The 26065-nt window shown below is 37.8% G+C and overlaps 1 protein-coding gene across 11 annotated transcripts in view; it reads right to left on the reverse strand.

The window, feature by feature from the left end:
* The window catches only part of LOC143033834 (uncharacterized), a 446867-nt gene that overhangs the window by 420400 nt on the left and 402 nt on the right, over window positions 1-26065 (reverse strand). For 2 of the 11 annotated variants that reach the window (XM_076199376.1, XM_076199377.1), the window contains exon 1: window positions 25627-26045. The exons of 2 other annotated variants lie outside the window; for them this stretch is intronic. In XM_076199376.1, the coding sequence (XP_076055491.1) occupies window positions 25627-25628 (2 nt within the window). In that variant the 5' untranslated portion in view covers window positions 25629-26045. Of the gene's footprint in view, window positions 1-25061; window positions 25535-25626; window positions 26046-26065 lie in introns of those variants that run through there. 7 more of the 11 variants (XM_076199374.1, XM_076199373.1, XM_076199379.1 and 4 more) reach the window with 7 other exon arrangements.

Below are 26065 nucleotides of genomic sequence, written 5' to 3' on the forward strand. Positions count from 1 at the left end.
AGGCTAACTCATTACTCATGTCGGAGCGAGTTTGCATATGTACAGTGTACATATGCATGCAGTGATGTGGTATTGGGTATGGTGCATTGTACATGTAGTCAGCGCGTTGATTGGGCAACTAGCTGCATGCAACCAATGAACTTCCCTGCATACAGGTACCATGCAATTCAAAACTAGCGACATTATATAGCACGATAGCCGTGTAGAGTCTAGTCAACATGTACTAGTATACGGGCGCATGCAGCTGATACAAAGCTAGGCTAGGTAAGCCATTGAACTCTAGCAGCTATACCGCGTACACATATGTACGTACATCAACAAATTAAAGTTGATTGATGTGTTGCGTTTATGATATCGATTGATAATGCAATGATTGATCACGGGTAAGTTGTGTTTGCTCTGATCCTTTCATCAATGGCGATGGGATTCAGGAATTGCCAAATGATGGATAATGCATGAAAAACGTTGAATCTTGCCACAGGAGCAATTTTTTGTGGGGGATCGCTCCCGCTATTGGATTTGCAAGAGCGACATTGGAACTTTCCCGAGCGAAATCGCTCGTCGCTCCCGTGTATTTTTTTCACTGACAGGCAGCCTGTACATATGCAGTCTGATTTGATTCTTAAAAGGGAAACTTAGGTTTTGGATGGATGTAGGATGGTGTCATGTGTCACACTATCATGTTTCACTATCATGGTGTGACCATGCCATTTTCCCATGATGTATTCGCTTTTGCTTGGTCGGTATGTTGGGCACACCATTGGTTTGTTTGGGAAGGGTTTTGAATTCTAGCAGGTCACTATGGGAGATTCCAATGATCAAGTTACAAATGGTCCAGACTTGGTTAAGTTGTTCTTTTGCCACAGGCAGCCTGTACACATGCAGTCTGATTGCCAGTTCAATGCATTTTATAATTTTTGTTGTGGTTTATGTTAGTATAAAGTGGCATGTTTCTCGTGTAAAAGTTAACCCTCTCTTGGGAGGGATATTATAGTGGCTAGTATATGCAGGGGTTCGATAGAGTAGAGGTTATGGTGGCTGATCTTGGAATCTATTTTCTTTTCCAGTTGGTTGTACATGTGTGTAGTGGGATGGGTGAATAGGACTCTTGCATGGAACTGTGTACCTGACATTAACATGGGATATTCTATTGGAAGGATTTGGATTTCTGAATGTAGATGTTTTTTTGGGGTGGTTTTGCTGCATACTGTCCTCGTCAATGTTTTACTTTGTATATTTTCTAGGGTGACCACTTTTCTGGAAGTTAGGAACCTTATTGGCATGCCTGTGCTGAGGACGCCATTCATCATTAAAACTTTCCTAGATGCAACATCCACACAGGACACAGAACATGTACTACAATACCCAACATTGACAGTCCCAAGACAACACAATATGCCCTTCCTCAGAGATTGTAGATTTCCAGGACATTTGCCCAGTCTTCAACAAATTTTATTTTCAGATTGCCTGACAACCTAAATCCAACTGGCAAGTGCAAAGAAGTCTGACCCAATTTCCCAGATGTAGGCCAGGAGTGCCACAGTAGGTGGCGGGCTCTAGTCTGTTGGGATATTTGTTGGACAATATAGGCATAATCTAGATAAAGCTAAAATCTCTGGAATATGTGTATGTGTGCACACACACACATATACTAATGGACAAAATACATAAGTTGCTCACTTAAAGAAGGAAAAATACCAAAAGACGGGAAAAATGCTTACATTGTACCAATATATAAAGGAGGAAACAAGGAAGAACCAACTAACTATAGATGGGTCTCACTAACACGCATGATACCCAAAATTTGTGAGAAAATCATCAGACAAGGAAGATCATGTACCACAAACTTAATATTTTTTTTACTCAAGACTTATAGACATGCTACAAAGTAATGTCGTAACACATTCGTAAATTTCAACAAGAAACCAATGTGTTGGATAAGAAGAAATAGATGATATCCATACATTTCGATCACGGACTGTGATCCTCTTCAGTGGAATACAGTAGTGGAGCAAAAGGCATGTCTTATATACAGAGAAAGAAGAAAGCCCATGCGCATGTTCCTTCTTCTTTCTCTGTATATAAGACATGCCTTTTGCTCCACTACTCTGTATTCCATTGAAGAGGATCACAGTCTGTGATCGAAATATATGGATATCATCTATTTCATTTCTTCTTATCCAACACAGTGGGTTCTTGTTGAAACTTATAGACACAGTTCAAGAAAGGGATGGATGGGCTGATTGCGCTTTCCTGGACTTACAAAAAGCTTTTGACAAGGTACCACACAAAAAATTATTAAAAAAACTCAAACATATAGGATGGAGGGAACCTACTAAAATGGATGGAGGACTTCCTCATTGATAGAAAGATAAGAATAGTGCTCAGAGAAAAATATTCAGGTTGGAAGGTGATCAGTGGAGTTCTGCAAGGATCTGTATTGACTCCGATGTTTGCTATTTATGTGAATGATATGGATGATGATGTGCAATGTTACATGAGCTTCTTTGCAGATGACGGTAAATTGCTAAGGAAAGTAAAAACTGAAACGGATTGCAAATCACTACTGGAAGACCTAAATAAGGTATGGAACTGGGGTCAGAATTGGGAAGTGGACTTCAATATTAAGAAGTGTAGCATAATGGAGTTTGGAAAAAGTAAAAATAAAATATCAGGACAAAATAAAATTGGAACTAAGGAGGTAAAGAAAGTGGGATCTCAAATGACTTGTCCTATGATAAACAAATAAACAAAATTGTCAGAGAATCCTATAACTTGCTAAGATCAATAAAAGCGGCATTTACATATTTGGACGAAGAAATGATTTAAAAAAATATTAGTCACACTGATAACGCCTAGACTAGAATATGTGGCGACATTGTGGTCACCCATTACCAAAAAGAATATGAAGAAAATAGAAAGAATCCAAAGATCAACCACAAAAATGGCTCCTGTATTTTCAAACTTGTCATATGAAGAGAGACTGGCTAAATTGGAGTTACCGACTCTGGAGCAAAGAAGAGAGGCGACCTACTCACTATCTATAGAATAGTGAAGGGCACAGAAATACTCGATAAAGAGGACTTGTTAAACTGGGACAAGAGAAACACAAGAGGACATGGAAAGGAACTCAAAAAACAGTTATAGAAGAGATCTGAAGAAGAACAGTTTTCCACAGAGTGGTGGACACTTGGAACAAACTGGATGAAAAAATAGTTTGTGCGAAAACCATTTACGAATTTAAGAGCAAACTAGACACTGCGAGATACAAAGGTGGGACACCACGAGTGTAGCTCCCCTTCCCGTAAAATACAACTAGGTAAATAAATACACACACAGAGAGGATCTCTTGATTAAGAATGGGATGGCTTTAAGAGATCATGGAAGTAAATTAAGAAAGACCACATGTTTAAATGTGAAAAAACATTTTCCATATAATGTATAAATACTTGAAATAGCTTAGGTTATATAGCTCAAGCTTGAACAATACATGAATTTGAGGCTAGGTTTGATGAAATTAGAGTAGATGGGACCCAACAAATGTTGCTCTTTTCCTTTACTGTATACTACAATTAGGTAAACACACACAGATAACAAGTCAAACACATGATCCAAGGCTGTGATAAATCATACACACATTTAGTCCAACAAATACAACTGAGTATATCTGCACACCCAGTTTGTGTAGAAAAATGGGGGCATGGCTTTTGCAACCAGTTGTATGGTGGCATATTACTGTTATGAGTATTTCTTCACAGGACCTTCTCAGATGGTAGACTTGCTTGATTTTAGAACATAACTTCCATATGACAATTGTAACTTAGGTAATTAGAGGTTGACCCATATCAGTCAAGGCCTATATTGTATTTGGGCTTAACCCCTTCCATACGGTGCCGCACACGTAGGCGTCATGGGGAGCGAGTGTATTCATGAGGCTGCCATATCGGCGTCTTGATTATATTTATTGTAGTCGCCCCTCCATAATGACATTCTTTCTAATTCTTTAGTAATCGCATTTTCTATGGTTATCAAAATTCACGGGTGAAGAGAGAACGATCGATATAAGCGGTGACTATATTTTATGATGCGAGTATTATTACGACACGTCGTACGGCTGGCATTGGCTGCTGCCACCGAGATCTAAGTCCATGACGCCTACGTGTGCGGCACCGTATGGAAGGGGTTAAGTTTGTTGGATAGAAAGTTTGCCATTTCTATTTTTTGCAATTTCCAACTTGTTGAAGGGAGGGATGGTATCTGTGTCATTTCTTTCTCTATTTTCAAAGTTACTTAACTTTTCTGGAAAGTTGTTAAGTGCTTGTTAATGATTTGATTTTACTGTTAAAGTGATTCTATATTTTCCTGGGAAATCTACGTGCCTATATACCAAAAGGTTTCTTCCCCTCACAACTTAAATCATAATTACATCAAATAAACTCACGTTTAGACATTAAAAAGTAAATAAATAAATAAATAAATAAATAAAATCCCCAAAACATCAAGTGGTGAAGGAAACAAAAAGGGCCACTAGAAAATAAGCAAGAACTTCTAATTAACAGAAAAGCAAGCCAGACCACAAATATAACCCACACACACCAAAACTGGGATATATTTCCTGAGGCACTAACACGACAGAATGCCCTTTCCTTTATGTACCTTGACATGCCTGAGTGTGAAGAGAGGGAGTGCCATAAAATGTGCATGACCTACCCTTACAGAGATTCACCCACTGCCCGGCATCCCGACAGTGTCAAGAACCATAAGAACACTTCCTATCCAACTCTGGGCATCTAGACATTACCTAACTCTGAAACTATGCATCAAAACCACCCCAAAAGAACACCTACATTCAGAAATCCAAATCCTCCCAATAGAACATCTACAATATCAAACCCCTGTATATACTGAACCCACTGTAATATCCCTCCAAAGAGAAGCAAGGAGCCACAATAGTATGACTACATTTGAGTCAGTACCCAGTAATGACAATACCAACAATGGGCCTGGCCACAGAAACACATAGCTCTGGATGCATCTACCACAGAGAAGACACTGAAAACCTCAACCTACAATGTCTCATCCAAGTCATACCCTGACAACAAACTTTTTTCTTCCTTGGATGACTTGTGGGGCCATAATTCTCCTGAGAGATCTAGAGTAACTAGAGTTACACTTCAGCCTTTAATAATAAAAATAATAAATGAAGAAAAAAGTGTACCCCCCCCCCAAGTAAAGAAATCTTGTATTGCCAGTCAGGATACAATTAAAAAAATACATTCTGTGAAATACATTGGTCCACTGTGGCACTGGCAGACCAATCCTATGTCAAACTCTATGTATGTTCAAGACATATTAATATTCATATCTATGGCTTAAGTTTCACAAATTTGAAAACCTGTAGCCCCCACAACTGTTGACAAGTCTTTAAACCTTCCCACAAATACCTCTCAGAATAAGTTGTATTGCCTGTGTTTTATTGCTGTATTTACCTAATTGTACCTCACTGTAGTATACAGGAAAGGAGCAACAAAACTCATAGGGTCTTGTCTCCTATTCTCCAATTCATCACATCCAGCTTCAAATTCATGTATGGTTCCAACATGGTCTATGTTCTTACTTTCTAATTATCATGTTATTTGAATACATATTTGTTCCACCTTCAGAGCTATTCCAATTATTTAGGCACCTTCATGGAAATATCCATTACATATTTAGTTTTTCTCAAAATCACTGGTGAGAAATGTAGTAACACATTTGTAAATCACAACTAACACCAAAGTCAGATGAAAGAAAGAGTTGAGTAAGCGAAACTATATATTTTGATTGCTAACTCCAATCCTCTTCAGTAATGAAGAGGATTGCAGTTGGCAATCAAAATATATAGTTTTGCTTACTCAACTCTAGCTTTTGTCCAACTGTGGTGTTAGTTGTGGTTTTCTCAATTTGTTCCCATGACCTCTTAAAGCCCTCCCATCTTTAATCAAGAGATCTCTTCTAGCAATGCAGTCCATCTCCTTTAATAACCTGAATACTGTTATCATATCACCTTTCTCTTCAATATTTCAATGTTAACATACCCAGTGCTTCTAGTTTCTCCTCATGTGGTTTACCTGCCAGGCTGGGGATTTAGTTGCTGCCTTTTGTATTTGTTTGATATTGCATAAATCCTAAATGTGGGGACCATACCACTGACAAATATATATATATATATTTTGTGCTAGGTGCCCATAGTGTTGCAGCATACTCTAGTTTAAGTCTTATTAGTGCAACCACTATTTTCTTCATCCATGTAGTCGAAGGCTATTTTAATTGATCTTAATAAGTTAAAAGTATCTCCAAATAATTTAGTGACATGTTTATCAGGTGTCAAGTCACTTGAGATAATCACTTCCAGGTCCCTTTCCGAGTCATTTTTTTTTTACTTCCTTGTTACCATTTTTATATTGTCCCGATATTCTATTTTCACTTTTTTCAAATTTCATTATACTACATTTCTTAATGTTAAAGTTCATTTCACACCTCTGACTCCCATTCCCATATTTTGTCCAGGTCTTCTTATAGCGATCAGCAATCTTCTTCTGTGCTTACTCTCGAGTAATTTGGCATCGTCAGCAAAGAAGTTCATGTAACAATTAACTCCCTCATCCATATCATTTATATGTATGGCAAACATTAAAGGAGCCAATACAGAGCCTTGCAGGACACCACTTATCACATCTTCCCAGTTTGAATTTTTGTCTCCAAGCACCACTCATTTTTCTCCCAATTAAGAAATCCTTCATCCATTCCAGTAGCTTACCTTGTATTCCTCCTATTATTTCAAATTTTCTTATTAACTTTTTATATGGTACTTTGTCAAAAGTCTTCTGCAAGTCCAAGAAGATGCAATCTGCCCAGCCATCTCTTTCTTGTATTATCTCAATTAATCTCAAGTAAAAGCATATTAAGTTTGTGGTATACAATCTTCCACTTCTAAAGCCAAATTGTTTAGGGTTTAATATTTTATTCTCTTCCAAGAGTTTGTTCCACTTGTTTCTTATAACTTTTTTGCATATTTTTGTAGGATCTTCTTTATTTCCTCCTTTATACATTGGTACTATGTTTGCATCTTTCCAATCTTATAGTATCTTTCCTTCTTTGAGTGAAAAGTCTACTATCTTGTATAATTTGCCTGTCAGTTCGTTAATACACTCTTTTAGTATCCAATTTATAATTCCATCCAGTCCATGCAATTTCCTAACATCTAGGTTTTTTTTATCTAGTCTCTTATTTCTTCCTGTGTTACCTTTATTTCTTTCATTTTAGGGGGTCTTTCTCGTTGTCCATCTTCCGAAATTTGTGAGCTCTCAATGGTAAAAACAGACCTGAAATGTCTGATCATAACTTCTGCCATTTGTGTCGTCTATATATTCTTTATCTCCTTCATGCAGTTTTCCAATTTAGTGCTCCTCTTTTATCATTTGCATATCTGTAAAAGTGTGTGTGTGTGTGTGTGCACACGAGTGTACACAACAGACACATTTGCACCGAGATTTCAACTTTTGAAGAGAAAAAGGGAAGGAAAATAGTGGCCTTCATCTCCAAAGTTGCTGATAGAAAAATATAAAAAGATCAAACTTGATCTTTAGTCTGTTTACATCACAATGGTTGTCTTTTATTGCCATATCTACACTAATAATATATATATAAAAAAAAAAAAAAAAAAAAAAAAACTAAGGAAGAATGAAAATTCTTAAGAGAATTCTAAAGATTTTGAGACAACTTCCTAACATAAGCTAGATTACACAATCTGGAGAAAAAACTTGATTAGGAAAAGGAAACAAACCTGGCTCAAAAAATGGAGATTGATAAATTGAAAAGGGAAAATGAAACTTTGACAGGAGAAAAAAAATCACACCATAGTGGAAAATGAGGACAGGCCAACAACAAACAAGGATAGGAGAAATAGAGTAACCTTTAAAGATATCATAGAGCTACAGGAAAGAGAGAATGTGGAAGAAGGAATATTCAAGGTTATATATTTTCTAAATATCACAGTATATTCAGCGTAGGTGATCTTTTTCTTTGGGCTTTGTACTCTTCTCACTATTTTCTTTTCTGAGAATGGAGGTGGAGGAGAAAAAAAGAAGAAAAAGATGATGAGAGAGCAAGCGAGAGTCATTCTCATACAAGAACACATTCACCATATAGCTGACCACCTAACATAAATACATATGAAACAAAGAGTCTGCAAGAGGCTGGCTAACCTACACACAATGCTCCTGTAAATCTACACTTGACTATCATTGTTATCTATGAATTTTTTTAATTTGTCATAAAAATATTATCTTAGCACAAATTTGCTGGAAAACTCATTGTTAATTTACAACTATGTAAATAAAACTACAATAGGTAAATCCACAGTGAAGCAATGCGTCTCCAATATACTGGCGACATGCAGTTTTACATTAATCACTTGTCCGATTTTGTTTGTCTGACGATTACATACTAGTTGGTGGTTAGTAAATATACTATACATTTTCATTGTCCAAGGGTGGTTTTATTTTCATAAAGATTAATTCATTTTTTCTTAAAACATTCATGTAAAAATATAAACCAATATTTTTTTTAATTCATCCTCAAATCCCAATAGTGTATTCATCCTCAAATCCCAATAGTGTATTCATCCTCAAATCCCAATAGTGCAAGATGCACCTCAGACCTCATTTAAGGGAACCCCGGCCACGAACACTCGAAATTTTTTGGAAAATGAACGAATTTTAGGTAAACATTTTAAAAGGTTCTCCATGATGGTGGTAACACTCAAACTAAATATTAGAGCTTAGTTCTGTTTCTTTTCTTATATATAAAATAAAATAGATGAATTTTTGGCGACCTCTGGTAACCTCTGGCAACCCATTGCATAAAAAACATTTGAAATAAGTCAAAATTTTGATAGCCAGTTGTTGTTTTTTTACTGCAATTAATATCTATGGAGATATCTGGCAGCTTGATATGGAGGTATCTGGCAATTTGACTAAACCCAGAGAACGATATCATTTTCTCATGCTATTCATGCACGCGATCGTATATATATTTTCTTAATATTCCGACAGATAAGCATTTCAAAAGATTTTCTATAATTATGGTAACACTTCGACCAAAAATTACATCTCATTTCCGTTTTTGTTCGTATATATAAAATAGATAAATTATTGGCGACATCTGGCAAGTATCTCTTGCATGTCAAATAAATCTTTCATTTATTCTACCAATAACCAATAACAAATATTCATTATTCTACCAACAATATATATATATGTATACATATATATACACACATAAAAAAAAAAAAAAAAAAAAAAAAAAAAAAACTATCTAACACGTTTTTCATTGGTGTCAGACTCTTATGGGCGACTGTCCATGGACTCGAAACATCATAAATCTATGGAAATTCTTCCAAACTTTCGCATGCATATCTCGACAAAATTGACCCAATTTCTCCACTTCTAGGCTAGGGCGAATCAAAATATGCAAGATTTGTTGGTTTTACATCATTTTGAGTTGTTGTTGTTGTTGTCGTTCCCTAGACTGTCTGTCCGAGCAGTCCCGTCTCCCCAAGGAAGGCCACAGCCGAAACTGGGTTTTCCCACAAATCCTTTATAGAGTGTATGTTGTGTTGTTTGCGTGCATGATTGTGTATAATGCAGTCTTCCATTATGTGTTGTATGGTATGGGGTGAAGTGTTACATCCTGGGCAGCTGTTCACAACACGGTCGTCCAGCCTCTTCTGGTAGCTTAGAAGTGCTGGGTGGTGACCGCATCGCAGTCTGGCCAAGTGGACTCTGTCCTTTCGTGGGAGAGAGGATTCAGAAGGGTGGATATCAGGGGGTCTGGCATGCAGCAGTGTGTTGTCTTTCAGTGTGTTAATGGAGCGGTGAGTGATATGATTATGAATATGTTTCCGGAGGCTGGTATTTGGTGGTTGTGGAGGAAGAGAAGAGAGTATCTGTGCGTAATAAAGGTCTTTGGGTGTAGTTTTAATGTTTCTTGGTGTGTGTGGGTGTTCTGCTATGTAGTGTAGCGGGTGTGATGTGTTTGTGGTGGCTGCAGCAAGTGTTTGTGTGCCTCTCATGTCGAGGTGGTCCTTGACTTTGAGGACTTTTGTTTCATGGTGTAAATGGTCTGTAGGTGATGTATTTGTGCAGCCTGTAATTGTTTTTAGGGCTTTGTTTTGTATGATTTGAAGGGTGTTGTGGTGTGTCTCACTGAGATTAGGAGCCCATGCAGGACTCGCATAATTCATCACTGAGCGTATGCATTGTTTGTATATTGTTATATTGGTTTCTTTGTTTTGTCCAAATGTTGTTCCAGTGATTGACTTAAGTGCGTTAAGTCTAGGTGTACATTTGTTTTTTATGTTTGTGAGGTGTTGTTTGAAAGACATGGATGTATCGTATGTTACACCAAGAATTTTCGGTGTGTTTGTGTGTGGTATTAGAGTGTTGTTGATGTAGAGATGAGGTATGTATTTGTGTTCTTTTGTCCAGTTGGTGAGAAGTGTTGCTGTAGATTTGGTTGGAGCTATTTTGAGTCTGTTTGTGATGAACCATGTGTTGAGTGTGTCAAGGTAAGGCTGGATTATTTCTGCAGCTTTGTCTGTGTTACGATGTGTGCATGTGATTGTTATGTCGTCTGCGTAGGAAGAGATTTGTATTTCTGAGGTGTCTGGCGTGGGTAAGTCATGCATGTATAGATTAAATAATGTGGGGGATAGAACTGAGCCCTGAGTTGATGAGAGCGAACGAGCACACACACACACACAGAGAGAGAGAGAGAGAGAGAGACACACACACACGGGGGGTATACCACTTTTGCCTGGCAACCCATGGGTTAAATGCAGATTACTGAATAATTGACCAATAAGTGTATCAACTATTGCTGACTGTACAAGCAAAATTAGGCCACCTTTTAACAATACTGATATAGGTATACCTTGTCTTAAGGGGATCGTTCATTAGAAAATCGAACTTTTTTTAGTTTGGGGTGAAAGTGGCTGAGATTTTTTCCTAGTAACTGTCTTGTCTGAGAGAGGATACCACCGAGTTTTGAAGTCATTTATTCTTATATTTTTTTTATTGTGATTCCCCCCCCCCCCCCGAGGGTTAATTTTTGAAAATTTTGAAATTGATTCAGAGGATAGACCTTTGACTGGATATTGATTATTTTTTGTCTTTATAATGGGCTAAGATAGATAAACGGAGGCAGAATTATGATGTTCTGATCAGTCTGTTATGAGAAAAAAATCCAAAGTAAGTTGATGGAGAAAAAAAAAAGTATATGAAAAAATCCTACTAGTCCTTGATAGGACATAAATCTGCCTCCAAATATTCTCCCAATTATACTGAATCCGAAAAGGATTTGCAGTTAAAAATCAGTGGTGGTGTTTTGGATATGAATCAAGTTAAATGTGCAAAAATCAAGTTTTTCAGGAATGAGCGTCATAGTTTCTTGTTCATAGTTACTGGTCCCCTTTCATCATTTAGGATGTTATGGTGTTGAAAGGGTATCATAGGCACAACCCTACTCTTTGTTGCCAGCTTTTGATTAATTACAAGTTTATATGATGAATCCAGTTAGTATCCACCAGGGTTATATTGCACTTTTCCTTTTCTTGGCGCGATGCATCTTTGGCGACAGACGATCTTTATCTGCCATCCTAAGCTGTTTTATGGCATCACTGGTTGTTGTCCCTCTTGCTGATGGCATATATGCAAGTTCATAATCAAAGATGTGGTTCAGAACTGCAACTTGAGCACAGAATTAAACTCTAGCTGCTGATGCAAACTTCCTCTTTGAACTCAAAGCCCAGATCTTTGCATGGAAGCTTTCATTTTGGTTTTGTGTCCTTCCCTTGAGGCATTTCTCTAAAAGCTCTGTAGAGGTGAGGTCTTGATATATTGCCAGGAACGGCTTCTTGACTCTGTGAGACTCGGGTACCTCTTACCTGGCTAGTGCTCTCTGGAAAAAAACACCACGAGTCTTCTCCCTTAGGAGAGTAAGAATGCAATGGCTTCTCATCTGTGCTGACAGAATGCAGGTAGGAGGCCATGATAGTTTTACGCATTGTCTGAACGTCAGTATTCACACAATCACGTATTGCCTTGCCATAATACTGTGTCAACTGTCACAGCATCTGTCAACATATTAGCTTGTATGCTATTATTTATCATATAAAAGCATAAATATTGTTGCAAAATACACAGCTTTTGTTAGCAAATATATGTAACAACAGAAAACGTAATATGCAGTATGCAGCGCACATGACCCAGCCACAGTAGGGTGGGGGGTACTGTATTATTTTAGATAGTAAAAATCAAGATATAGCTTCCATACTCAGCCACGAAATAGCTCATGAGCAACACTTTTAGAGGAAATATTTTCAGAATTTCGTATTTAATTTTTTTTTTGTGTGATTTTCTGATGGACGATTCCCTTAACTCTACTGAGTGAAGTCACTTTTGAAGATACATCAATTTTCTTTAACCCCCATACCTCTGGGTTTTCCAACATCAAGTGCGGCTTGTATCCTGAATGCTCAGACACATGCAGTAACTTTGAAGTAATATTTAATATAATTTTGCACAACAATGACCGACTTATGCAATCTGTATTATGAGTCAAATTCTTGTGCATGACATCGGCTGCCAAATGTACAATGTAACACATTACAGTACCCACATTATAAAATATAGTCATTGCTATATTAGTCACTCTTTTACTTTAAAAAGGTAACAGCATTGGTTTACCAAAGGACATGGTGATATGACAGAATGTTACAAGATGCTGACAGGGAAGGTAGAATGAGAAAAGAAGACGAAGGAGAAGGAGGAGGAGGAGGAGCAAGAGCAAGCAATAGAAGACAATGAGCTACACACTGTCATTGACCAGTACAAGTTGAATTACTGAAGAAAAATAAGAAGAAATAAACAAAGAAGATACAAAATATAGTGTGTGTGTGTGTTTTTGGTGGAGGGCAAGGTTTTAGAACTGGAAGAACATGTGTATCATGCCAGTTTCTATTTAAGAGCAGTTGATGTCCTGCAAGAAAAGGTTGTTGTTGTTCCCTAGACTGTCTGTCCGAGCAATCCCATCTCCCCAAGGAATGCCACAGCCGAAACAGGATTTTCCCACAAATCCTTTTTGGAGTGTATGTTGTGTTGTTTGCATGCATGATTGTGTATAATGCAGTCTTCCATGACGTGTTGAATAGTGTGGGGTGAAGTGTTACATCCTGGGCATTTGTTCACAATGCAGTCACCCAGTCTCTTCTGGTAGCTTAGAAGGGCTGGGCGGTGGCCGCATCGCAGTCTGGCCAGGTGGACCATGTCCTTTCATGGGAGCGAGGATTCAGATGGATGGATATCAGGGGGTCTGGCATTTAGCAATATGTTGTCTTTTAGTGTGTTAATGGAGCAGTGAGTGATGTGATTATGAATATGTTTCCGGAAGCTGGTATTTGGTGGTTTTGAAGGAAGAGAAGTATTTGTGTGTGATATAGATTTTTTTGTTCTTGGGGTGTGCTGTGTTTGTGGAGGCTGCAGCAAGTGTTTGTGTGCCTTTCATGTCAAGGTGATCTTTGACTTTGAGGACTTTGTTTCATAGTGTAGGTGATCTGTAGGTGTTGTATATGTGCAGCCTGTAATTGTTTTTAATACTTTGTTTTGTATGGTCTGAAGGATCTTGAGGTGTGTCTCACTGAGATTAGGTGCCCATGCTGGACTCGCATAATTCATCACTGAGTATATGCATTGTTTGTATATTGTAGTATTAGTTTCTTTGTTTTGTCCAAATGTTGTTCCAGTGACCACAGGAAAAGGTTGCATGGACTGCTTGATACATAGATCAGAATGATATTTCATAAGGTAGCATAAATTTGACTTATGTGAAAACTGAAGCACACTATAGGACTTATGATATTAGCAATTTGAATGGATTAAGGATTTCCATAAAGAACTAGTACACAAGAACATATGACGTAAGTGGAGTAGGAAACAAAAGAGTGAGTTTATTCCTGACTAGTTTCACAGGTATGCTTTTTCAAACCATATGTGTGAAACTAGTCAGGAATAAACTCGGAATAAGACTCCTATGTTTCCTACTCCACTTATGTCAACCTGTCAATGTCTCAACAAGAACATATGTAAAAGATGTCAGGATGGGTGGCAGTTATCAGCAGACATACAAGGGTTTTGTCTGGTACCTGTAATGTTGCAAAATTTTAACAAAATCTTGATACACATACATATATGCATGAAGTATGACCACAAAATGAGTGGATGGCAGAGGTGAGCCTAAAAGGAAGACAAAAAACAAGATGGATAGATGGGGTGCAGGGGACCTTACATAAAAGGTGAATGTCAGTTGAGCAGGGAAAGGAAAGGACAAGGAACAGGTATGTAATGAATGATTATGAATGGATGATAAATTGACATGGTCTACAGATCTCTCTCCTAGTCTTCTCTTATTTACCCATGAGTGAACAAGGAGGAAGGGGTCACCATGTAAATGAAGTCGAGGGGGTAAACCAGCTTGGCTGTTGGGCCCCTGCTGGGACTGTGTGTCTGTATACAGTTTCTTATCCAGACTAGGTGCTACAATAAAAAGGAAAACAAATGGATGTTGCAATGGTGAAGACTGGGTGCATGCCTTAGCTGACTACCTTCCTTGAAAAAGGGGAAGCAGCCTTTAGGTATGCATGTTGGATTGAATTGAAGTTACAAGAGCAAAACGCAAGGAAGACCTAGGTGGTCATGGATACCTTATCACCTGACAAACATATTGGCAAAATTGCAGTTGAAACATAGTAATCAACGAATATGTTACATCAAGTCTCTCTTTCAGAAGATATAAGGTCCCAGGTAATATGCAACAGCCACCAGATTGGCCTACAAGACACTCAAAAAGATATATTGTGTTGTTGTCTTGGTATAGCTAGTGTGAAGTGGTATAAGATAATGTGATCAGTGTCCTCTGTGTGATGGTTGTATCTGAGGCATTTTCTATAGCCAAGCCTATTCTTTGTTGGTAATTTGTGCTGGATTCATGATTCAATTAATCATTCTGTTGCTCCAAGTTTCTCTTGCAGAAAACCCATAGTTCATAGATAACTTCCAATGATCACCAGACAGGCTGATAAGTCACTCAAGGAAAATATAATTTTGTTGTCCAGAGGTAGTTAGTGTGAGGCAGTTTAGGATGAGGTGCTCAATGCCCAACCATATCATAGTTGCTTCTGGGGCAGTTTGATTCTATGGCCATGCCTATTCTGTGTACCAAATACAAGAATGATAGTATAGTTCTTGCAACTCTTGAAGGGGATTTTACCCTGTGGGGCTGACACTGATGTGACTGTATGTGTATTTACCTAGTTGTATCTTATGGGAAGGGGAGCTACACTTGTGGTGTCCCATCCCTGTATCTCACAGTGTCTAACTTGCTCCTAAACTCATGTATGGTTTTTGCACACACTATTGTTTCTTCTAGTTTGTTCCATACACCCACCACTCTGTGGGAGAAAGCTGTTCTTTTCCAGGTCTCTTCTATAACTGTCCTTTTTAAAATTCCTTCCATGTCCCCTTGTATTCCTTCTATCCCAATTTAGTAAGTCTTCTCTATCATGGAGTTCCATACCTCTCATGATTCTGTAGATAGTTAACAAGTCACTTCTTTCTCTCCTTTGTTCCAGAGTTGTCAATTCCAGTTTTGACAATTTCTCTTTATATGACAGTTTTGAAAGTGTTGGGGCTATCTTTGTAGTTGCACTCTGGATCCTCTATTTTTTTCCTTATATTTTTTTCGGTACTGAGTGACCATAGTGTCACTGTGTATTCCAATTTTGGCCTGATCAGTGTGACTAGTTTTTTTCTTTACCATTTCTTCATCCAAGTAAGAAAAAGCCACCTTTATTGATCTTAGCAAGTTGTAAGTTTCCCAGATTTTTTTTTGTTTATCTGTTAAAAGCAGTCAAGAGTTTTTATGAGAGTAGCAGAGCTTGTGTTAGGATTAGAAATGGAGAGAGTGAATGGTTTGAGGTAAAGGTGGAACTTCGTCAGGGATGTGTTATGTCGCCCTGGCTATTCAATAGTTTTTTGTGTGGTACTTTGTCAAAAGCTTTTTGTTGGTCTAGGAAAGCACAATCAGCCCATCTGTCTCTTTCCTATATTATATCTAGTAGTCTTGAGTAAAAACAGATCAAATATGTGGCACATAATCTTCCCTAAATCCAAACTGTCTTGGATTTAGTATATTGTTCTCCACCAGATGTTTTATCCATCTATTTTTATAAAATTTTCACAAGTTTTGGCTACTGTACTTGTGTCTTCCTTGTTTCCTTTATATATTGGTATGATACATTAAGTCCTTGTTATACGGTACATATGCGTTCCTGAAAACCTTACCGCAAATTGAAATTAATGTATACCCCACCCATTGTGACATGTAATAATAGAATATGGCAGACATACCTTCTCCCACCTCTTTCCTCTTCAAAATATCTAGCAGATACCATATTTGTGAATTTTTCTTACCGTAAATAGAATCGAGGGTAGTAATTACCAAATACCGTAACTGTGAATTTACTGGATAAAGAATTACCTTATAAGGAGGACTCACTGTATCAGCATTTTTCTAGTCTTCTTGTATTTTTCCTTGAGTGAGCAACTTATATATTTTGTCTATTAGTTCTTCTTTACATTCTTTTAATATTCAGTTTGCAATTCTGTCTATAAGTTCTTCTTTACATTCTTTTAGTTACAGGTGTGCCAATTAATCGGCATTGGCAAGAATTGGATTTTTTTATAGGGATTTGGGATCGGCATTATTTTGTCAATGCCAAATCAGTAATTTACCTATTATTCATTGTTCTGGTGCTTGTCTAGGGCCATGCAGCATATTATGTGATATATGAGATACCATTACCAAATAATCATTGCTTTTATTTTATTTTCACATAGCATCACAACCGTAGGGAATGAGGCGGCTTGGAATATGCTGTGGTAGTGGTTAAATCTACACTGCCATCTAGTGCTATAACACAAATTACAAAAGTATTATAATAATAATAATGATAAATGAATAAATAAAAACTATAATAATGTAAGTAAATAAAATACATAAATGCATAGGTATAGTTAAATAATAAACAAACAGGTAAATAGTAAATAATAAATTGACATACAACTAATAATAAATGAGAATCAAGCAAATAATAATAAACAAATGGATAAATGATAACAAAACAAATGATATAAGTGCAAAAAATCAGCAGACAGATTTACTCCCACTTACTCCGCAGCAATTTATAGCCAAACAAATCATTTATAAAGATTTTTTTAAAGTATTTTGACAGACAGCTATGACTATGATTCGTGTGTAGATGATTTGCTGTCAAATTCACATTACACAAGTCAAATTTGGATAAAGTTCAACTTAAAAAAAGCAATTTCCCACATTCCATGGATCAAATATCAGTAGACTGAGTTAGGTTTAGATTAAGGAACTGATTAATAAATTTTACACATGCACATGTGTTGTATTAAAACCATGCATTAAATGATTCAAGTTACTTGAAGTCAGTAGTTACACCTAAATCTATGAAACAGGTAATTTTTAACCTCTTTTTCAACTGATAGAAAATAATACAATCATACATTGATAATCATAAAGTGGTCAATCAATAAGCACTTCATTAAGTTCATTAAATCATCAGCATCCAACAGCTGGCATGTATAAATCTACATAGATTAAAGCAAGTAAAAATCATAGTTTAATTACTTAATATTAAAAACTGATATACCATAATTATATAAAGTGGAATCAGCATCAGCAACTATAAGAGTGAATAGGAATCGGCACACCCCTACTTTTAGTATCCAGTTTGCAATTCCATCCGGGCCATGTGATTACCTGACATCAACATCCATTATTTCTAGGGGTGTGGCGATTACATTTTTGCAGATGACCATTTACCATTAATTGCCGATGCAGATTCCTATTTACCATTAATTGCCGATGCAGATTCCTATTTACCATTAATTGCCAATGCAGAGTCCTATTCACTCTTAGTTGCTAATGCCGATTCCACTTATATAAAATTATTAATCTATGACTTTCATTTGCCTTATAATCTATGTAGATTTATACATGCCAGTTGTTGTACTGTTGGATGCTGATGATCAAATGAATTTAATAAAGTGCTTATTGACTGACCACTTTATGATTATCAATGTATGATTGTATTATTTTCTATGGGTAAGAAGTAAAAAATTACCGATTTCATAGATTTTGATGTAACTACTAACTTCAAGTAACTTGAATCATTTAATGCATGGTTTTTATAAAACATGTGCAGAGTGTAAAATTTATTAATCAATTTCTTAATCCTAACTTAATAGTAAAACCTAAACCTAAGTCAGTCTCTACTATCTTTGACCCAGGAATGTGGGAAATTGCATTGGCTAGATAGAGTGAGAAATGAGGAGGTGAGGAGGAAAACAGGGGTGAAAAAGGATTTGGGAGAGAGGGTTGATGAAAGAATATTAGGATGGTTTGGACACATGGAAAGAATGAGTGAAGAAAGACTAGTAAAAGAGGTATGGAAGGCAGATGTGGAGGGAGTGAACATGAGGGGACGTCCTAGGATGAGGTGGATGGATGGGGTGAAGGGGGCTTTGGGGAAGAGGGGAATGTCTGTTGAGGAAGGAAGGGAGAGGACGGAAGACAGAGGTGAGTGGAGAATGGTTGTATATGGATGATGTTGTGACTGCATGAGGAGGAATGGGCGGGGGGGGGGGGGGGGTAGTATGTGTGAGTGAATTTTGATGCAGCCCGAAGGGATTTCTCCCCGTCCTCTCCTTATATGCAAAGGGGGACGGAGAGGGGGGGTCGCCGATTAAATGAAGCGGCCTTGCTGTGGATGTACTGTGTCTTGCGACGCTGCTTCTGACCCAGGGCGGTGGGCGGGGTGCAGGGATGACCCGTCATCCAGGAGGTGCTCAGATGAGAGGAAGGGTGGGAGGGGTGTGGAGTGTGTTTGGGGATGAAATGGGTGGGAGTGTTTTTATGCCTTTCCCTTTTTGGCTACCTCCCTTGGAAGGGGGAAAAAGCCTTGGTATATGTATGTATAAGCAAAATAGTGTTGATGCCAAATACCATTCTAAAAAAAATTACCGATTCTTGCAGATGCCGATTAACTAGCACACCAATAATTATTTCCCTCAGGGGGGGGGGTGTCATTTCTCACCCTTTATCCCAATGTTGTACATTTTCTCTGGTGAAAACTGACTTGAAGTAATATGCAGTCAATCTTCCCAAAGAAGTGTATGTTGTCTTGGGTCACATGGTGTACTCGTGATCAACAGCTATTTCCCTACAAGAAGAGAGCTCAGAGCTAACATATGATCGATCTATGAGTAATGCTGTGACTTTACATGCACACCCACCTCCAACTCCCCACCCACATGAGTTGGAGTAACAACTCGCAGCGGAGCAATATTGAAATTATTTCAGCCCTGGGCTGGATTTGAACCTACCAAGATTATCTTATGGGAAGGGAAGCTATGCTTTTGGTGTCCCGTCTTTATCTCGCAGTGTCTAGTTTGCTCTGAAATTTGTGTATAGTTATTGCACACACTACTGTTTTATCCAATTTGTTCCAGACATCCACCACTATCAGTGGAAAACATTTCCACCAGGTCTCTTATATAACTATCCTTTTTTAGTTTCTTATCATGTCTCCTTGCATTTCTCTTATCCCAATTTAACAAGTCCTCTCCATCAAGGACTTGTGCCTTTCAAGATTCTGTAAATGGTCATCAGGTTGCCATCACCACCTGTCATCCAAATCCATAAAGTTGTCTAATTGTTTCTTAAAACAACTGATAGTTTCAGCGCTTACTACATGGTTACTAAGTTTATTCCATTCGTCGACCACCCTATTAGTAAAACAACTCTTGCCTATTTCCTTCTTAAATCTAAATTTGTCCAGTTTATAACCATTACTGCGAGTCCTGCCCTGTTGTTTTAAAGTTACCCTGTTTGCATCACCCTTGTTAAAGCTTTTGATCCATTTGAACACCTCTATTAGATCACCCCGCACTCTGCATCTTTCCAGAGAATGTAAGTTAACCACTTCCATACGGTGACGCCTACGTAGGCGGCATGAGGAGCAAGTGGGTACTTGATGATGCAGACATCAGCATCTTGATTATATTTATTGTAGTCATACCTACGTAATTTCCATTCTCTCTAAACTGGCTTCATCAATTTTCTATGGTTATCAAAATACATGGGTGAAAGAGAACGAACGATTGAGCACTGACTTTATTTTCTATCATGCGATTATTATGACGCAACATCGCACGTCGGGCAGCTAATGCTGCCAGACGTGCGATGTGCCCCAGAGTGAAGAGGTTAAGGAGCCTAAGCCTCTCTTCGTAAGGCAAATTTCCAAGTCCATGTATCATTTTGGTCATTCTTCTCTGTACTGATTCTGGTGAATTGATGTCCATTCTGTAGGATGGAGACCAAAACTGTACCGCATAGTCAAGGATGGGGCTAACTATTGCTAGATATTTTGATAATTATCTCTTCACTTCTATTCGTTACTGTCCTAGCAATGAAACCTAATGCTCTGTTAGCTTTATTCCTGGTGCTAATGCACTGTTTCCTGGTTTTAAGGTCTAGACTCACTAGAACTACCAAGTCTCTCTCGCACTCCATTTTCTCTAAGTGTGTTATCTAAGCTGTATCTGTTTTCGGGGTTGTGTAGAATACGCTACATAAGGTTTAATCTACCAGGCTGTGAGGAGGACCATACTACTGGTGCATATTCTATTTCTGGATGTACAGTATATGGTTTCAATGAGTTTTTTCATAATATCTTCATCCACATAATGGAATGCCAGTATAACCTGCAGTAGTCCACATCTCTCCCACAATCCTGCCAATACATCTGCCAGGTGCCAGGTTGTCCCAGGTCTTTCTCCTCTTTTGCTTTTGTAACATATTTGCTTCCCAAGGAATAATTTAATGATGGCCTTTTGGCACTATTGCCCATTTCCATTTTGTTGCATATTTTGGTACTGAACTTCATTTCCAATTCTTGGCTCCATGCAAAAATTATATCTAAGATCTTTTTTGCAATATCCTACCAGCATCCTTATTTTTTTCACTCTTCATGAATTCTGAATCATCTGCAAACATGTTGGCATAGCTTGCTGTTTCTTCCACCATGTCATTGATATAGACAAGAAAAATTATTGGTGCAAGCACTGAACCTTACAGTACTTTACTCATCTGCTCTCCAGCTTGACATCATGTCTTTTACTACTGTCCTCACACATCTTTCCTTCAACAAGTATTTAATCCATCCTAATAGTTTGCCTCTCAATCCTCAAACATGCTCCAATTTCCACATAAGTCAACTGTGATGTACTTTATCAAATGCCTTCTCTAAGTCCAAGTACATGCAGTCCATCCACCCCTCTCTTTTGCAGCACATCAGTCACTCTCTAATTAAAGTTTAAAAGGTTCAACACACGTAACCTTCCAGATCTGAAGCCAAACTGATAGTCTCAGAATACCCATCTTTTTAAGATATTTGATGCATCAATCTTTCACAATATTTCACTATTGTGCTGGTTAGTGATACTGGCCTACAATTTAGTGGCATGTTTAAAAGAGTGCTTTGTGATCAGGGTATGAATATGTTTTTATTTGGATATATTGTATTTTACAGATGGTAGGCTGTTGTTCATGTTGAAGTAGTATACATTTTTTTCTGTTACACTTTGCTCGTTGTGCTTGTGTGATGTAAAGATGGGTGGCTGGGGTTGAGGGTTCTAGCATAAAAATGTGTATGTATAATTTTAATAATATATCTTACAAGGGGGTTTCTTGGTGAGCAGGTGTTCTATGGGGGTGGTTTTGATGCATTCTGGTATTGTTTCCAATGCTTTACTATGCAAGATTAAACATTTGTGTTGACTATTGGGAGCCAAGTTGTGAAAGCTTAATCACTTTTGGTTCTTATGAATTGTTTATTGACTGATTATAATGCTTATGCTTACAAATAATTCTGGAAGTTTATTTTTTCATTTTACTGGAAGAGCTTTGGTGTGCAGACACTGCCTTACAGAGGTATCAAAAGCAAGGGCTTCAATTTCAGGATTCTCTTCCAATGGAAGGGTTTGTCCATTCATTTTGGATGGAGACAGCACATGCATGCTAGTATGGTTCTTGGCTCTCTTGTGAGGAACTTTTCTGTGGGGGCTGATGTTGGAGTAATGGCATAGGGAGTTTGGTAGTTAGTACTATTAAGCATTTTGGGTGCGAATGTACTTGTGTGGTACATTATTGTAAACAGATGAATAGTATGCTTTAACTTTCAGTTGGTTGTGCTTGAGTTATGTGATGAGATGGATGAGTATGGTTGAGGGCTCTTGCATAAAACTATGCTTATCAGTTTCTCATGAAGTTTTATGGTGAGGATTTTAGTTTGTGTGCGCAGGTGTCCAATTAAGAGTGTTTTTTGTTAAGCCCCCCAATTGTTGGGAACCAAGCTGTGGAAATGACCTATTCAACTATGCTTATAAACTGTTTGTAGACTATGATTAGCATTCCCTTGATTTTACTGCATATTTTCTTGGACTGATTTAGCGAAGTCATAATGTCAAGGAAACAAAGGCATGACTATTGGATGCCAAGAAAGATTTCCATGTAATAGCATCAACTAGTCAGATGATATAGCAAAAGCTAAAATAATCAGAAAATCAAAAATCTTGGAAAGATGAGAGACAGGATCTCTTGAGTGCAGGTCATTTAATGTATAATCGTTTATACTGACTGATGTGATTCCCCTTGCACTGTCATGGTGTACGAGGGTGAGAAGCCCATGAAATAAAAACACCCAAGGCCTTTTCCATAGCTTAAGCACACTTGCACACAATTGAATAATTAATGGATCAGCCTTAAACCTCTTCATCCATTCATTCTTTCACACTATTTTCTGTGTTCAGCAGACATTCCACATGCATTAAGGCCTCCTTAATAAAGGCCCACATGCATTAAGGCCCCTTCCCCTTCAAAATTATGTACCAAAGCACACCATATTTTCATGAGCACTATATCACACACCACATCATATACAACTTATATTTATTCACAGCAATAGGCCAGTTGGGTTGCCTGCAAAGGTGGTGGAGTGAATGGTGTGATAGTAATTGCTACCGTAAAACTGTGTCATATATTTTTATATAATTTTGGTCTCAATCTGTTGCACCAGTTTTCTTCCAGGAAACCCACAACCACTAGGAAGTGGCACCAGCTACTGATTCAACTCTATTTTGGGGAGACAAAGTAGCTTACAGGATAGGTGTTGTTTTGGGTGAGAGAAGGCCAATATTGCATTAGTGCTGTCTTCCATGTGATGGGTACACCCTGAGCAAGCATGTCCTGCCATTCCAATTATATATTCATATTTTTGTGAATAGTGGCGAATTGAATTTACATAAGCCAGTACAAATTTCATCTATCTTAGGAGTGATTTCTCTGCTATAGTTTATTAAGAGTGCATGTGTCATCATCTATATGTTCTTTCATACAGATATATTGTAGGGCTGCTGAGGATACATTATCATAGGTATCTCCATGAATTGTTTAGGGTTGTTTGAAGTTGAATGGGGTGGAATGACTATGATGTAATGTGAAGAGCAGGTGGATTCAAAGTAAAATGTGGGTTTCTTCACATCATTGTGTAATAGTTGCATTCATATTCTGCATAAATCAGAATAATAATAATAATAATCTATTGGAATCTAGTGCACCTGCCTCGACAGGTACCTTTTCTATACTTAAATGGATGGGCACCAATAGGTCATCTGTTCCCCAGACACTTACTGGAATAAATTCTCTAACTAATTTGGAATCTTCTGAGGACACATTTGTGTATGTTTCCTTAAACTCAAATGATTTGAGTATAAAAATTTGGTAAACCCAAACACAACATGCACTTGTAAATTCTTAATGCCATCTACTTACACATCCCTTTCCTACAAAGGGGAAGGCCAAAGAAGGAAACCAAAACTTGACTACGTAGCATAATATGTAGTCAATGGTGATGCCTCGGACTAGAATATAATCTGTACATGATTGTTACTACGTTATGAAGCTAATTTCAGCACTTGTACTAAGATGGTGCCAATTTGCCAAGGTTCAAGATTCTTAAGCTATATCAATTATATTAGAGTTCATTCTTGTGTCTCTTCAATTTATTCTCAGAGGGAGAACAATAAAGTATTTCAATTCAATGACTACCTTCTACACTCCTGCAAAGATCTTACAAAAAACAACCATACTCCATTGCACCATGCAAAACCAAAGTAAAACATTAAAGTAACTATCAACACAGTAGCATATATGAAACCCAAGCAAGTCTACACTTTCCTATGCTGGTTTCCTCATGCAATAGCCTGAACTGCTCGCTTTCCAAATCACACAGCCTTAAAAAAAAAAATCCATGTCTGCCCCGACCTCAACTGGATTAACTTCAATTCATACTTAACCCTAATTATGGGCATAAACAATAAACTTATATATTGGTGGGAACAGCTATATTAAAACAAAATGGAATTCTTTATCAAATTTGAACCTATAAAAATTATAAGGAATCCTATTTTCCACATGCTTATGCTTTCTTCCTACCACTAAAAATTTTCATGCTTAATGTGGTACATGCAGTCAATCGTCTTTCAGCTTAAAAAAAATATGTACCTGCACCAAGATCAACCTTGATGCCTGTAAACATGCCACTAAAATTCATGGTCAAAGTATTCTGAAAGTAAAAAATTAAAAAAAAAAAAAAAAAAACTACATGTGGTACTGCTTTAGATCAAAATAGTAAAAATAAATAAAAGAATTGCAGTATATATATATACTTAAAGCACTAATTACTTTGAACAACAACTCATGTAGTCTACATACGTCAAACGAACAAAAAGAATAAGCTATCAAAATAACCGCACTTCTTGTCCTTCTTGGAAAGCACTCCTCTTCTTTGGTTGAAGCAAATGCTCATGCTTATCTCGCCCAAGCATCAGCAAACAATCTTACTTTCTCCCTTCGCAACAAATCACAACACAACATTTTCATATATTCATTGGTGAACAAGCCTATCCCTTATGACAAATTACAGAAATCGAGCACAACGGTTCAAGGCTTGCTTTCGGCTTCTTACGGGCACCGAGAGCCCATACCTACTACACAACAATGGCTTAGGCAGTCCCAAAGCAGGCGTTTCACCCCATTGCGACACTTCGCATTTCTTTGTTTGATTACATCTATACTATCAATTTGTATATCTGGCGAATATTGTTATTCTTTTAATTGTATATCACTCCACTGCGGAAAGGCGGGAAAAGCCTGCACAACTCACAACACTTCACATCACCTTGGATTGAGGTTTCGTAGCCACTACACTCTTTTGCCTTGTTTACACTTTTGCACAACTTTTTCACCGATAAAAAAGAAACCACCACTGTCTCTGAATTTCACAGCACGCAAAAATATATACGACGGAGAACCACTTACATCTTTACGGGGTAAATCCGCGGCCAAGCTCAACACGGAGCGGTAGTGGCGTCGGCCATAACGGCTTGGGTTTCAAAATGGCGGGTAGTGGTAGGGCTCACCGGGATCGGCAGCGTCCCTATGCCACCCTCACCCACGCCCGCTTATACACGCCCTCACGCCCGTGTTCTCACTTTCGCTCATACAAGCTTCATAGTTTTGGACAAAGTCAAAGCATGAGAGGTTTCCAAGCTCATAAACTGGTAGAATATAACTTTTGACATGACAAGCAATGTATTTGTTCGAGTTCCACTCCTTTCGTACAGTTATGGCTGACTCGAAGACGAGCAACGGGCAAACGGCCACGCTCCTTTATGCAGCTGCCTATCTGTCCATCGTTCATTATTGCATTTATATCGCTTGCAGTGCCGATGGTGCAGGTTCGATGCAGTTAGTTTGA

This window comes from Oratosquilla oratoria, chromosome 16 (genome assembly GCF_046742065.1).
Source record: "Oratosquilla oratoria isolate Oo_2021 chromosome 16, ASM4674206v1, whole genome shotgun sequence".
In the NCBI taxonomy this organism is placed as follows: Eukaryota; Metazoa; Arthropoda; class Malacostraca; order Stomatopoda; family Squillidae; genus Oratosquilla; species Oratosquilla oratoria.